At 45.0% G+C, this 15,069-nt stretch overlaps 1 protein-coding gene across 4 annotated transcripts in view; it reads right to left on the bottom strand.

Annotated features, from left to right (window-relative positions):
* The window catches only part of RASSF7 (Ras association domain family member 7), a 130,574-nt gene that overhangs the window by 109,680 nt on the left and 5,825 nt on the right, over positions 1-15,069 (bottom strand). Inside the window, exon 3 of one of the 4 annotated variants that reach the window (XM_038407508.2) lies at positions 6,761-6,886. The exons of the other annotated variants lie outside the window; for them this stretch is intronic. Within the exon in view, the coding sequence (XP_038263436.2) occupies positions 6,761-6,886 (126 nt within the window). The remainder of the gene's footprint in view (positions 1-6,760; positions 6,887-15,069) is intronic. 4 annotated transcript variants of the gene reach the window in all.

Below are 15,069 nucleotides of genomic sequence, written 5' to 3'. Positions count from 1 at the left end.
CGCACTGCCCTTGCCACTCCTCTGGGTACCTCCCCTGAAGCTCCCATTGGCCACGGTTCCCCGTTCCTGGCCAATGGGAGCTGCGGGGGGGCGGTGCCTGGAGGCAAGGGCAACGCACGGAGCCCCGGGGACCCAGGGACGTGGTGCCGTCCACTTTGAGAGCGGCGCAGGGCCTGTGGCACCATGGGGTGCAATCCCATGGGCCGGATCCAAAGCCCTGATGGGCCGGATCTGGCCCACGGGCCGTAGTTTTCCCACCCCTGCTCTATCCATACTGGTGATGGTGAGGCAATATTAAAGGTCATGATATCTGTCTTATTTCAATTGATTTTCAGTCCAATTTTCTGGCTGAATGCATTGAGTCGAGTTGTTTTTTCTTATATATGGTGTTGGGTATGTGATAGAAGAGCGACATCATCTGCAAAGTCCAGGTCTTCAAGGGATGAGAAGAGTGTCCATTTAATGCCTTTTGGCATGTCTTCTGTTGTACGTCGCACTACCCAGTTGATGACAATGTTGAAGAGGATTTCCTATGTGACACACCCCTGACATACTCCTGTTTTGACTTCAAAACTGAGCTCACTGTGATCAACACTGCATGTAAAGTTGAAATAGAAGCTTTTGATGATGTTGATTATATGGAAAGGAATTCCATGTGCCCACAGAATGCGCTGTAGGCTGATCCTGTGAATGCTATCAAAAGCCTTCTCAAAGCCTATGAAATTTATGTAGAGTTGCTGTTGCCATTCTAAGCACAATTCTATTATGTTTCGTAGAGTGAAGATCTGGTCTGTGCATCCACGCCCTTTCCGAAAACCAGCCTGCTCTGTTCTGAGAAAGCTATCAACTGCCTCTGATATATGTGGGACGATGATCTTACACAATACTTTGGTTGTGGCACCTTAGAGACTAACAAATTTATTAGAGCATAAGCTTTCGTGAGCTACAGCTCACTTCATCGAATGCATTAGCTACAGCTCACGAAAGCTTATGCTCAAATAAATTTGTTAGTCTCTAAGGTGCCACAAGTCCTCCTTTTCTTTTTGTATTTCAAGGGACTTTAGCTTGTCAATATCATAACGTCTATGTCCCTTGTCTGGTGGACCCACACTTCTCAGTTTTAGCTTGATGGAGGCTGTCACAAGGTGGTGGTCGCTGCCAACATCTGCACTGCTTTCCCTTCAGCTGGAGAGAATTTTAGAAGGAAAACCCCCCCTAGAAGTACTATATGCATTGTTGTTGTAGCTGTGTCGGTCCTAGAATATTAGAGGGAGACTCATCCATTTCATCCTCACCCATAACAATGTTATTTTGTTCAACCTTGGAAACAGCCATGGGTACTAGGATGGTTCCCCAATATGCTAACAGATCTTTAAGGTGGCATTGCAAGGCTTCAGGCCCCTTGCGGATCCCACCCTTAGTCACATAAATAGGACCAGGCTCTTTTTTTCAGGAAAAAATACGCACGGCCATAGGCATCAAAACACCTAGGAAGACAATCTTCTAGTGTAGAGATTTATTTTGTGTGTAATTTTGTCCATGTGCCAGAGGAAGAGTTGTTAAAAAGGAGAGAGAAACACTCCTTTTCTTTGCCTCTTAATCAGGCAAATTGGAAAGGGCCCTGGCAGACAACTGTAAATAATGAGTCAATTTACCAGAACAATCACAGAGTGTCAGATCCACCTGATTAGCTGCAGTACTGACAGAGTGGCGGTGGCAGTTGTAACAGCCCCTTGGCTATCTTCAGTTAACACTTTCCCTTCTTCACACCATCTCAAATGGCCCCAATCTTAGCCAGACAATTGCTCCTGTCTATAAAGTATGCTTCAAGATTTGCCCAGGTTGTAGGCTCCCCACTGCCACCCCCACCTCAGCTTCCATGTCTATAAAATGGGACTGATAATGACCACCGCTGTAGAGCACTGTGAGATTTTGCTGATGAAAAGCACCACATAAGAGCTAGCCATGTGGAGGAGATGGTCCCAGCCTTAGAAGGTGGAATAGGGTGCAGCAGGCAACGCAGGGCTTGTTTCCCTCCTGGCACCTACTCAGACTGAAAACATCCAAATGGTAGAGGAGAATGACTGCCTTGCTAGTGCAGTTGCTGCAATGAATACAAGCACCGGGGGTGTGGAGAGAGAGAGAGAGAGAGAGAGAGAGAGAGAGAGAGAGAGAGAGAGAGAGCCCTAAAACCAAGGGCTGGGTGAAAACTCTGGGCTCTCCTGTACACTCAGGCTAGGTAGTATCTTGAGTGGCCATTCTGTATAGCTTGTATTAGCCTATTTAGATTGGGGAACCCCAAATTCTGGTATCTATCAGTGCTTGAAAGATCCATGCACCCAAGGCAAGCAGGAATCTTTCTTGAGGAATGTCAGGAACATCTGCATTTCATTAAAAAAAAGTCTCTAGCCTTTCTGGTTGCCCAGCTCAGCTTCCAAATGGCTATTGCCACAATATATCAGCAATATCAAACAAGTCAAAAAGCATTCCTCATACATGGTTACCTTTAGAATTATAGGTTTCAGAGTAGCAGCCGTGTTAGTCTGTATTCGCAAAAAGAAAAGGAGGACTTGTGGCATCTTAGAGACTAACAAATTTATTTGAGCATAAGCTTTCGTGAGCTCTGTAGCTCAAATAAATTTGTTAGTCTCTAAAATGCCACAAGTCCTCCTTTTCTTTTTAGAATTATAGTCCTAATGACTACACACCTCTTTAGATAATGTGCATTAACCAGGAATTCTCCAGTCCACTAGCTCCTCATTAGCACTTCATCATCTTGTGACAAATCATTCCACCTTAATTAACAGTGCTACAAACTGACAACTGTCAGCTCCTCTAATCAATAGCATACATCCGCATTAAACCTTCTTGTAGTGAATTTACTGTTAGCCACAGTCTTGTTCCAGTAATTATCTGCTAGAGATATTTACCTCAGGCGCAAACAGCACAGGCAACATTATAAAACATAATCCCACCTTAATTAAATCAAACTTTCTTCATGAGAGACAGTGCGTGTTTATTCCATTTTAAAAAAAACAAAAGACAAATTATTTAGTGATTCTCTGGGATGGCCTTTCTTTACTAATACTAGCTTTCACAGTTAAAAAGAACAGAACAGCCAAATACAGAGCTGAAATTCCTGCTTACTGCCTGGAATGGATTTGTAGCTTGTTCTTAGATTATTTTACAACACTGTCCATAGCTTGAAATCTGGCAGGTTTTACCTCTTTGACCCACCAGGAAGACAAAGTAGATCATAATTGGATAAAGTGGTCAGGGTCTGTCTTGGTTTGGATGTGAACAGTATTGCCAACCTCAAATATTAAACACTCTAAATCAGGCCAACAATCATGGAATTTAAAAAACACACACACGTTGGGCTCAGTTCATTAATCATCGGGTTTCTGAGTTTTCAGGGTCCACTTGAGTCACATTCTGAAGCTCTTCTCTTGAACCAGGAGGGCTATTAAGTTAATATCAACTTTTATTTAAAAAAAACAAAACAAAAAAAAGTCTCACATAATCACAAAACCCCAGCTCCTGGGTTCCTAAGAAATGTATCAAATATCATGAGACCTGTAATAAAAAATACGTGCATTGGCAACACTGTGTAAAGCACTTTTCTTTTGCTAAAAATGCCTGGCAAATTCCCCTGAGGAAAAGAAGCTATTTAAAACAGGTGATAAATTATCCATTTAGAAGCAATGATAACGGATAAGAGGGCTCAAGGAATTGGTCATGGGCTTCTATTTCTTGATCATTAGTTCAAATCCAGGCCAATGGTAACCAAAAGTTGTTTTCCTAAAATGGCTGCTCAATGAGCTATTGCGAAGTACATTTGAGGACTCAATTCACTTGACAGATGTTCCCCCACAAAAAATCACCCCAAATGGCCTACTTCTCAACAGTATCCTCACATAGTCTGTTCAATTCTTGGCCTATTCACACCATTGGTGTGGCAAGTTTTCTTATAGCTCTTTCCCAGACCCCCAAACTTTCCATGTCATCAGGACTCTTTGACGGCCTGTGAACAACAGAATTTGTGGGCTGGAACATGGGCTACTAGAATCCCACGTATTCTGTGACAGCAGAATTTGTTGTAGAATCCAACCTTTGCTGCAGAATATCAGCTCTCTTCCTTCCTTCCCTCACTCTTATGCTTGCAAAAAACACCTTGAAAATGTGAACCAAGTATAAATGAATGCTGTGATGTCTCCTTGGATCGGAAGACAACCGGAACAAAATAGCACTAAATGGGGTTGAACTGGCCAATCAATCCCAGTGGATTGTTAATTCTGGGCCTAAAAATAATTTGTCAACATTGTTAACTATTTCACTGCTGATTATTTTATCAGAAATATTCAGCTAATGTGCTCCTCCTATAATTCTCAACTGCCAACCTACACTTCCTAATGCCACAAATGTTCCCTGCTCGACTGCTACAACTTGACGCTTCCTCCTGACAATTTATTTGTAGAAATTTTGTTACCCATGCTTATTTTCTGGAATATCAAAAGTTGAAGACCACAGAAAACAGAATATACTGTTAGAATAAATACAGGGCAACTGTACTGCTATTCAATTTAATTCATTATTTATTATTTGCATTGCAGTAGTGCCTTGCAGCCCCAATCATACACCACTCTGCTAATCACTGTGCAAACACTGAACAGAAAGACAGTCCCCACCCTGAAGAGTTTACAATGCAAGTACAAAGCAAGAGACAACAGGTGGATACAGACAGATGGAATGAAAACAGGGAAACAATGAGACAGTATCAGTCAGAATGATAGGTTTCAGAGTAGCAGTCGTGTTAGTCTGTATTCGCAAAAAGAAAAGGAGTACTTGTGGCACCTTAGAGACTAACAAATTTATTAGATCATCGGATGAAGTGAGCTGTAGCTCACGAAAGCTTATGCTCTAATAAATTTATTAGTCTCTAAGGTGCCACAAGTACTCCTTTTCTTTTCACAGAATGAAGGAATCCTTCCATAGTGTACATGAGAATCCGCTTATAGAATACAAGTTTGCCTCCAAGTTTAGAGCTGCTTGGGGTGGATATTATCAGCTACAAGGAAACAGTGATCTTCTGTGATCCTTAACTGACCAAGGAAGGAAGCATGGTCTTGTGGTTAAGGCACTGAACTAGCACTCAGGAGATCACGGACTCCCTTTGTGACGTTGGGGAAATCTTGTGCCCGAGTTCCACATTTGTAAAATGTGGAATAATAGTACTGCCTCTGTTTTGTCTATTTACAAGTTCTTTGGGGGCAAGGACTGTTTCTAAGTGTATGTACAGCACCTAGCACAATGGGAGCTGGGTCTCAAGGTGCTACTGCAATATAAGTAATAAGCTGCAAACAGAAAGATCTTTGCATTGTGACAGTGTCATCACATAGTGACACAACGTGTTATGACACTGCATTATGATGTCACATCATACGTTCAGGACTGTATCCGTCCTCTTTCACAAGCCAGGCCTGCAGAACACCTGTCAGCACAAACTGGGGCTCTTCTGGGGTGAAAGGCAATCCTAAGAGAGGATTTATAACTCCAAGAGCCTTGCATGATGACACTGTTAATTTGCTTGCTCATATTTTCACAAATGCTGCTCTATGATTTTTTGCCTTTGCACAACACCTTGCAATTCTCGCTGATAGGAGCCCTTCCCCCACAAAGGATGATTGGACTCACCCTCTGTTTCTGCACTCTGCATCCCAGATTTCTCAGACAGCCCCTTCTTTACAATGCACTCTTCACAATCCACAGCAGCTTCCCTAGATTTAAGTGAGCCCTTTCTTTCTCACCCCTCCTCAAGGCTGCAGAGGAACAGAACATAAGACAGGTTTTTCTCTGTTGGTGCTAAAGCAAAGTGATCATTTTCAAGAGAAGCTCTCTCAGCAAGACAGGTTTCTTTCATTTAAGCCCAAATCTATCTTCTCTGAAGCACAATGTATCCAGTTTTCAGAGTAGCAGCCGTGTTAGTCTGTATTCGCAAAAAGAAAAGGAGTACTTGTGGCACCTTAGAGACTAACAAATTTATTAGAGCATAAGCTTTCGTGAGCTACAGCTCACTTCATCGGATGCATTTACCAGTATACCAGATGTATCCAGTATAACTGCAAGTCCTGGAGGTCCTGATGGATTTTGATCAATCAATCAAACCAAAACCAACCTGACATCATTTGCTAGTACTAATTTTTCACCTTACCAAAAAACAAAAAAAACACACACACAAAAACCCTGAAGCCCCTAAAGTAGCTATGTATTTTTTAAACCTTTTTCAGTGGACACTTCTTGAAATATCCCTCTGTCCCACAGTCAAACCTGCAGTAACGATCATTTCTAGTAAGCATACATGCCAGATCCTCTGCTGGTGCGGCTGAACTGAAGTCAATGAGGCTGTGCTGACTTATACCAATTTATACCTGCTAAGGATCTGGCCCTGAGTCCTCTCTTACTCAACCGTTTTAAAGTTTTGACTACAATTCTGTCTGACTTGTAGTTGCACACCAGCCTGAGGCGATGGATTTTTTTTAATGGCCTCTTGCAACAGGTTCCCCTGTACATGTACAGATTTGGGGTGGCCTGAGCGCACTCTCCTGGTAATAGGAGACAGATGGGTGATGTGACAAGCGAGTTAACACAAATAGTGACCCCCGAATACACACATCACATCGCAATAGATACAAAGCTAACTGCAACTCAAACATGTGAGCAGAAAGGAAGAGGACGGCTGGGAATTAACACAAGCAGGTACCTGGAGAAGGCCTGGAGACCCACTTGATGCTTCTTGATGCGTGCCGCCTGCCTTTCTTCAACGCCCGCGGCACTCCTCCGGGGGCCAGGAAAGCATGGCTGGCCTGCTTCTCGTTGCCACGGCCACCTAGGCTTTCAAAAAGGAGCTGGTGACCAATCAGACCTCGGGCTGGAGCACACTCAGCCTTGGGTCATGTGATGCCAGCGTTTGTGTGAGTGAAAAGGATGACAATGTCCAGAGAACCAGGGGGAGCTGCCTTTGAATGGACAATTCCATCCCCCTCCCCTTCACTCCCTCATTACTGGAAAAGCCCATTCTATTGAGCTACAGCCCCTGAGAGAGGGAGAAAAGAAAGCCCCCTGCTAGAGAGAATAGAAAGGGCTGAGCCAGTGCACTAAAGCCTGCCCCATGCCTACCAAAATTGGATTCAAAAGCTTGGGCCTTTCTACTCATCCTCCTTCTTCACATCCCCATTTTATTCCACCCCAAGCTCCAACAGCTGCTTCCCTGGAGAACGAATGACTCAGCCAGCCGAACTGCAAATGAGAGTTTTCTCTCATCAGGCCCTGGTGATGAGTTCTTTTGGGAACTGATGTGATCCGGACTTTTCTCGCCATCCCCAAGACCATCCCTCTGCCTGCACTGTTGCTGCACATCTACCTGCAGCTCCTCTGGGTCCTGTATCTGCCCCACAGATACAAATGCAGACACATGCACTCAGCAGTACTGCTTTTTGGGTCTGCTGCAGAGCTGTGCCTCTCCCCCTTGGGACACAGGAGCAGCAGCAGCATGTGTGTGTTCTGACATGATACCTGTCACCACACCGTTGTCCTTCTGATCAGTTCATACACCCCATAATATGCTTTCTGAACAATCCACAGCAGTGACACCAAATCCCTCCTAAGGCAGGTGATGTTGAGGAACACAGTTCAGCTACAGACCCCTTCATGCTATTCTATTCCCATTCAAATGCATGGGCTGTTCACACTGGAAATTAAAGAAAGCACTCTCCCCTTCTGCTCGTGGGCTAGTGGCGGTAGGGCTTAGCTCACTGTTGTTCTATGGGGGAAGTTTGAACCTTCCATAGCTGGTGACTGTAATAGGCTGGCAGTGTTTACCTGAAATACTCCACCCAGTTAGCTGGTATTGATCCCTGGGTTAAATAGGCTCTGCTAGCTCACTAATGCACGGGACTTATTACCCGCCCTGAATAGAAGGGAGGTGAAAGTGGCTCTCTCGCAGCAAGAGAGGATCTAGGGTGTGGGCTCAGCAGTCTGGAGGGAAGATCCATAGAAACAGCCTGGGGAGAAGATTTGAGATGAGTTATGTTATTTTATTGTTTTCTTCATTAATAAATCCAAACCTCGGGGAAGGGGTGAGTTTGGCTTCTATGTACAATGCAGAATGGTCTATGTGCCTGATTCTCCACTCCATTACCTTAGCTACTGTATCCTAGTGCAATTCCACTGGTTTACTAGGGTATAGTGGAGAAGTGAGGCATACAAACACATACCTCATCACCGTGTGTTACTGAGAATGATATGCTGCTCACTGGCTCCTCATTGTTAGTTACAGAATGCAGGAAAACAAAGAGCTCTGTCAGGTTTCAGAGTAGCAGCTGTGTTAGTCTGTATTCGCAAAAAGAAAAGGAGGACTTGTGGCACCTTAGAGACTAACAAATTTATTTGAGCATAAGCTTTCGTGAGCTACAGCTCACTTCATCGGATGCATTCCAATTGTTAGTCTCTAAGGTGCCACAAGTACTCTTTTTCTTTTTAAAGAGCTCTGTGTCTGCTATTAAAACAATTAACAAAACAATGAGGGTGAATCATCCAGTCCAGTCACAGAAATGGACAAATGAGTTTTACTGGCTGTTCAGAAACAGGCCTTTTCCTGCTGGACTTGTTTTCCTACCTGTACAGTACCCAATGTCCATACACCCGTCCTGGCCTCTGGGCTCAGCATGTGGCTCTGTAAGATATATAGGGCCAAACTAGCTCCTGCTGTGGCGGTTTTGTACCAATTCACCCAGTGTATGGAATCTACACCACCCCCTTCTATTTCCCATGGTGTAGGGAGGTTGCAGGGGTAAAGGGAGCATGGCCAGAGTGGCAATTCCTGGCTTTCAGAACTGCCCCTTGAGACCACAGGCAGTCAGACGTAACACAGTACGTCACTGAGATTGCTCTAAGTTGTGCCTCAGAAGAAACTTTAGGCTCAACAACTTGAGGGTTAGGTGGGTATAAGCACGGCCTACCATCTCCTTTGTGTATCCCAGTCAGTCAGTCCTGCATAGCCACCCTAAATATTTTATAAGATGTTTTAGTGTCTGTCCCAAACATGATTATGACAGTAGCCAGTGATACACAGGTAACACAATCCTTATAGTCTGATCATTCCCAGATATTCCCATTCATAAAAACAAGGGCCACATTTTTCCCCACAGCATAACCATAGATGTTAGGGTCTACTGAAACCAACAGGGATGGATATGTTCTGGGGGTAAGAATTCATGCTCCGATTCTTTTTAATCGCACTGTTTAACTTGAGTGGGTGTGGAGCTTTGGCACAGCAACAGCTCGAGCACCCTGCAATGTCAGACCCAGCCTTTTTTCCCTTGTTTGTCCACCCATGAAAGGAACATTTTCTCACTGACCGATACAAAGCCCTTCTCTAGGCCTAGTGTGTTCATATACACCAGTGCATTAGTTCCCCAAAAGCCTTGTAATAAAAGTACTCTCTAATTCCCACAGTAAACATAGAGAGAGAGAGGGGTTTTCCATTCCCATCTCCAGGGACCTCACCTCCAAGTCTCCCACCTGAAAGTTAACAGCCGCACTCTTCTTCTTCCTCCTCCCCCACCCCATTCCTTTTGCCCTGATCCAGGGCTCCAATTTCCAGACTTCCCTGCCTGAGAGTGGCCAGTCTTCCCACAGCCCTTCACCCAGAGGGCTTCCTCCTTCCTACAGTGTTCCACTCTTCTGGGTATCCCTACCTGCAAGCCCTACCCCTGCTCAGCAGGGCCCATCCTCCCACACCAGCTCTCTTGCTTCCTGGCACAGCAACCCTGAGGAGCTGGATCTTTCCCTTTTTCATAGGGGTCACTGCCCAAACTCTCCTATAATGCAGCAAGGGCTCCTCAGCTCTGGCCATGGCCAGGGCTCACCAACGATCTTCCTCTGAGCTCATCACCAGCAGCTTACATATATACCATCCTCCTTCAGGTCTCCTGAAGCCCTTTCCCTCTGACAACTCTCTCTACTGCGCCTTCTGTCTCTCCTCTGGTCTCAGGCAGCTCACCTGCCCTACTTCTCTCAGGCCATGACTCACCCAGTCTCCAATTTATATGGCCCAGGGGCCTTCTCTTGAGCTCAACTGGGAGGCAGCTGACTAGTAGTCACAGGTGTCCTGGACCCCTCTACTTCTTAAAGGTGCCAGTCTACCTGTCACAGGAATAAAACCACTGTAGCACCCAAGGGGAATGGTAATAATGCCAGCAGCCCCATTAATGACCCCACATGTGGGATGATAGCAGACCAGAGGGATAAAACAAGGGCATGTATGAGGAACTTCCTATGGGCAGCTGAGAAGGAAACAAGGGAACTGCCTTTCCATCAGAGTGAAGACAGTCAGACATTAAAGAACAGCAGCAGTGTTATTAATACTATTATAGATATAGCTATATAAACACCACCTCCCAGCTTATAATTATATGGTTACATAAAATGGCACAGCAGGCTGGGCATTATTGCATAGTAACACCACACCACAATGAGTTGCATCATTAGGCATGAATGATGAAAGATAAATCACCACCGGCCATCAATGAGGAGTGTTGATTATTAGACCGCAACTTACACCTGGGAATGTTTTATCATTCCAGCTACTAAATGGCCACACTAATGAAGAAAATAAAATGTCTGGTGTTTCAAACACTATAGAAATAGTGCCTGTATGCGCTAAGCCACTGTTCCACTATGCCATTTTAATTGACACTGCTTGGGCCAACAGCAGGGTTGGAATCGGAAACCTCAGCGCGAAAGCATGAACTGTTACTGTTTCAGCTAAAGCAACAGTAGCATGGCTCATAAACCTCTTTAAACCGGAAGTAATAGTCATAGACTCATAAACCTCATATGTGGAGCAGCCCCTAGAGGGAGACAAATATCCACATGCTCCTTGCAGGTTACACTGTCACCACGGGGGCCTCTAGAGCAGCCTGCTGAGCTCAGTTCCAATCTGTCAGTGCAGCAGGTTCCAGGGATGTGGCTAATGTGACATATTTGACAATGGGGAGGGAGTATCCCACTTGGCTTTGGAGTAGCTTCCTTTGGATGAGACGGGGTGGAGCTAATGTGCTCCAGAAGGAGTTCCATTCAGCCAGAAGGATGGGGCCATCAGATGAGACATGCCTTGTAGCAGAGGATTAAAAAGATCAAATGGACGGGGATCCCAGAGGACACCTCCTCGTTCCCAACAATTACAATATTACTATGCGAAAGGCCAAAGAATAATAACGAAACATTAGACAGGTTTAATGGTGGGAACCCATTTAATAACCCATTTAATAATCCATGTCTGAAAGTAAGTAATGTTTTCCAGGTTCTGTTGGTTTGTTTCATGACTAGCATTGCTGCTCCTGCTCAGTATCTCCTTGGGACTGGCACAGGAAAGCCAATTATTAATATGGTGTGCTAATGCCCCATCAACATGACAGTGCAGCTTCACAATGCTTTCATGCACTGACTCAGTGCTGCAACATGAAGATTCAACATCAAGATGCAGCATCACAATGTGATTTTTGTTTAGGGGCCAACTCCTATGGGAACCCCCCAAAATGCGATATGAAACCACTAGTAGGGCTTGTCTACACTAGTGAGCTTACAGTGGCACAGCTGTACTGATGCAGCTGTGCCGCTTAAGATCACTCATGTAGCTGCTCTATGCCGAAGGGAGACATAATAGATGGGAGCTCTCCCATCAACATAATAAAACCACCTCCACAAGGGATGGGAGCTATGTCAGTGGGAGAAACTCTCCTGCTGATATAGTACTGTCCACACCGGTGCTTTTGTCGGTGTAATTTATGTCGCTCAGGGAAGTGGTTTTTTCACAGCCCTGAGTGACATAAGTGATACCAACAAAAGTGGTAGTGTAGACGAGACCTTACAGATAGAGACAGACTGACAGAAATGAAACCCAACCCTAAGTAAAAAGAAAAGGAGTACTTGTGGCACCTTAGAGACTAACAAATTTATTAGAGCATAAGCTTTCGTGAGCTACAGCTCACTTCATTGGACTTTGCAACTGATCTGTCCTTGCTGTTGTTGGGGGAAGAGATCCAAAAAAAAAAATGAAGTTACAAGTTGGGGTATATGGACACATGACATATAGGAGAAGGGGGAGGAGGCACCTAAAGAAGAGGATATTGCCAGGCAGTGTGGTGGGGAAGCAAAGGGAAAGGTGGAAAAGAGGCTGGGCCACAAAGCAGCACAGTCAACAATTGTGAGCTCTAGCAATGCCTGCCCCTTATCCGCTCACAAATCCAGATGCCACAAGGCAAGAGCATCAACATGCACAGTGTGTGTCCCTCTCCCAAGGAGCCAGTTTACACATGGATTCCCAACGTGGGAAGAAACCAAATGTGCAGTGGGTTCATAAGCATGTAGCCGCTCAAGAGACCCATTTCCTCTTAAGATACTAGTTTTGTTACATGGCAACCAGCCAAAGCCTGGGATTCTCCCTGACTCCCAACTAAATCAGAGAAGGATGAGCCTAGTATTGAGATCTGAGACCTGGAGTAAGATGAAGAAAGCATCAATTGCTGCAAGGTACATTGCTTTATTAGGGACAGACAGCCATGCTAGACATGGATTGCCTGATACAGAGAGCACTACAGATCTTCCAAGCTGGGGTACAAGCACTGGGAACCACCTACTTAATACCAAAGGATGTGGCTGTCATCATGGCAGCAGAGGGGGCACTCACGCAGTAAAATAACCTAGGTGGGACTATGACTGTCTGTCTCGTTTTTGGAAAACATTTGTGGTCCAGGCCCACAGCAACATTGAGATGTGCAGCTTCCATTAAATGGAACTCAAATAACGAAAGATTAAAGATGTCTGAGAAGAATTCCTCCTCCCATCCTCCCCAGCCGTTCTTGCTAATATTCATCTCCTCAAGTTTCCTCTGTGGCAAATCATGACCCAAAAGAAGCTCCCTACAATCCACATTGATATCATATGCAAACGGACATCCAGGAAAGTGTAGGGCTGAGAGCAAGGTTTTGCAGTCATTGGTAAATGTGATCTTTGGAGGGATGATGTGCAGGTCAGAACATATGACCCCCACCTATACAGACACTCCATACACATCCTTCCCCCTCCCATGAAGCCAGTCTGGGTTTGAACATGTGCCAATCCCAGTTAAATCAAAACCAGCTCTCTCTCACACACCACCAACCAGCCACCCACACTCAAATTGACCCTTCCTCCATATATTTTTTTTTGCTCATCACTCTCTTCTCCAGACTAGGCCTTCTGTGACAGCTCTCCCCCCTCCTTCCCCCCCACCCCCAATCTGCCTCTGTAGTAGGGTCTCTTTCCCAGGGATTTTTTTCCCCAGTGTAAATAAAATTGAACAGTGGGAAAGTGCTCAGTGCAAACACACACATATATATCTCCATTTACAGGTAAGATGTAAACACTGGTGTGAATCACAGCCTTAGCCATAGCAACACATAGCTATACAGGCAAAGGCTTTGAGATCACAAAGTAGCTGGACAGGCACAAAAAGGAGGAGGATATGGGCCAATCAAGGCCTAGGGAGTGGCTGGCTGGTTGCAGGAGGCAATGGAGCAGAAAGATGAAAAGTCAGGCATAGTAAGAAATGGATCACGTGTCTCTGGATTTGGACACTGGTATGTCTGACTCTTTCTCCCCATGTTTCACACTCACTCTGGCTGTTCAGTGAGACAAGGGCTTGTGTTCCGACTTACACTGTTACCACCAGCACCCCTCTGAATATAAACATGCTGCCTTGGCCAACACACAGAATAAAGAAAAGGAGTACTTGTGGCACCTTAGAGACTAACAAATTTATTAGAGCATAAGCTTTCGTGAGCTACAGCTCACTTCATCGGATGCCACAAGTACTCCTTTTCTTTTTGCGAATACAGACTAACACGGCTGCTACTCTGAAACACAGAATAAAGCATGCTTATCATTCCATGGTGTCCGAATAAAGACATGCCACAAACAAAGAGCCAGATTGTCTAAAAATAATGGTGCTGCGTCAGTGTGGGGGCTGTGAAACAAAATGATATGAAGTGTTTGTCTCAGCTGCTTTATTCCTCTATTGTAAGGCAGGCTGGGTGATTAGAGCACCAGGAACCAGTGGTCATTCATTCAATGGCTGGATTTCCACATTCCTTCCAAGTGAGACTGTATTCCATTAACAGGCACTCTGGGCCTGGGGGCGGCAAGACAGATACCACAGGTGCCACATCATCGCCAGCTCTGCAGCACACAGGGTACAGACAACTTAGGCCATATCCTCAGCTGGTGTAAGTCAGCCTAGCTCCACTGATTTCCACGGACCTACACTGATTTACACCAACGGAGGATCTGGCCCATAATTTATCACTGTACAGTTAGCCCTAAGGTGGTGCTGAAGGGACAGCCCTGCGTACTGAAATAATCCTTGCTTTATCCACAGAAGAGATACAGCATGTTACAGCAGTGCCATGAGACCCCAACTGAGATCAGGACCCCACCCCCACTACATGCTATACATACACACAGTAAGTGTCAGTCCCTGTCAGGACTCAGGGGAGCTGGGTTCTATCTAGTCTCAGCTTGGCCACTGGCCTACTGAGTGCCCTTAGGTAAGTCCCATCCCTGCTCTGTGCCTCAGTTTTCCTATCTGTAAAATGAGGATAAGGCTACTGATCTCCTTTGTAAAATGTTTTTAGATCTATGAATGACAAGTGCTATATAAGAGCTGGGTATTATTATTATACATACAAATTATTATTTTACAGATTGGGAACTAAGGTACAGTGAGACTTGCCTCAATGCAGAGGCAGGATTGGAACCCAGACCTCTCTATAGTTTTCCATTTGACTAAAATCATTTATTTTTTTCTTGGCGTAAAGGTTCAGTTCCAGACTTTTAAGGATGACCTGGATGTCTAGCAATTAACAATCTGTAATGCACCCCAGGAAACTAGGGATTGGTTTCTGGTCTTGATCGTTTGCTCTCTCACCCAGCCTGGGGCATGGATCCCAACACAGGACAAAACAGAGGGAC

Source organism: Dermochelys coriacea, chromosome 6, assembly GCF_009764565.3.
Source record: "Dermochelys coriacea isolate rDerCor1 chromosome 6, rDerCor1.pri.v4, whole genome shotgun sequence".
In the NCBI taxonomy this organism is placed as follows: domain Eukaryota; kingdom Metazoa; phylum Chordata; order Testudines; family Dermochelyidae; genus Dermochelys; species Dermochelys coriacea.
Note: the sequence above shows the minus strand (reverse complement) of the source record. Positions and strands in the feature narration are given on the sequence as shown.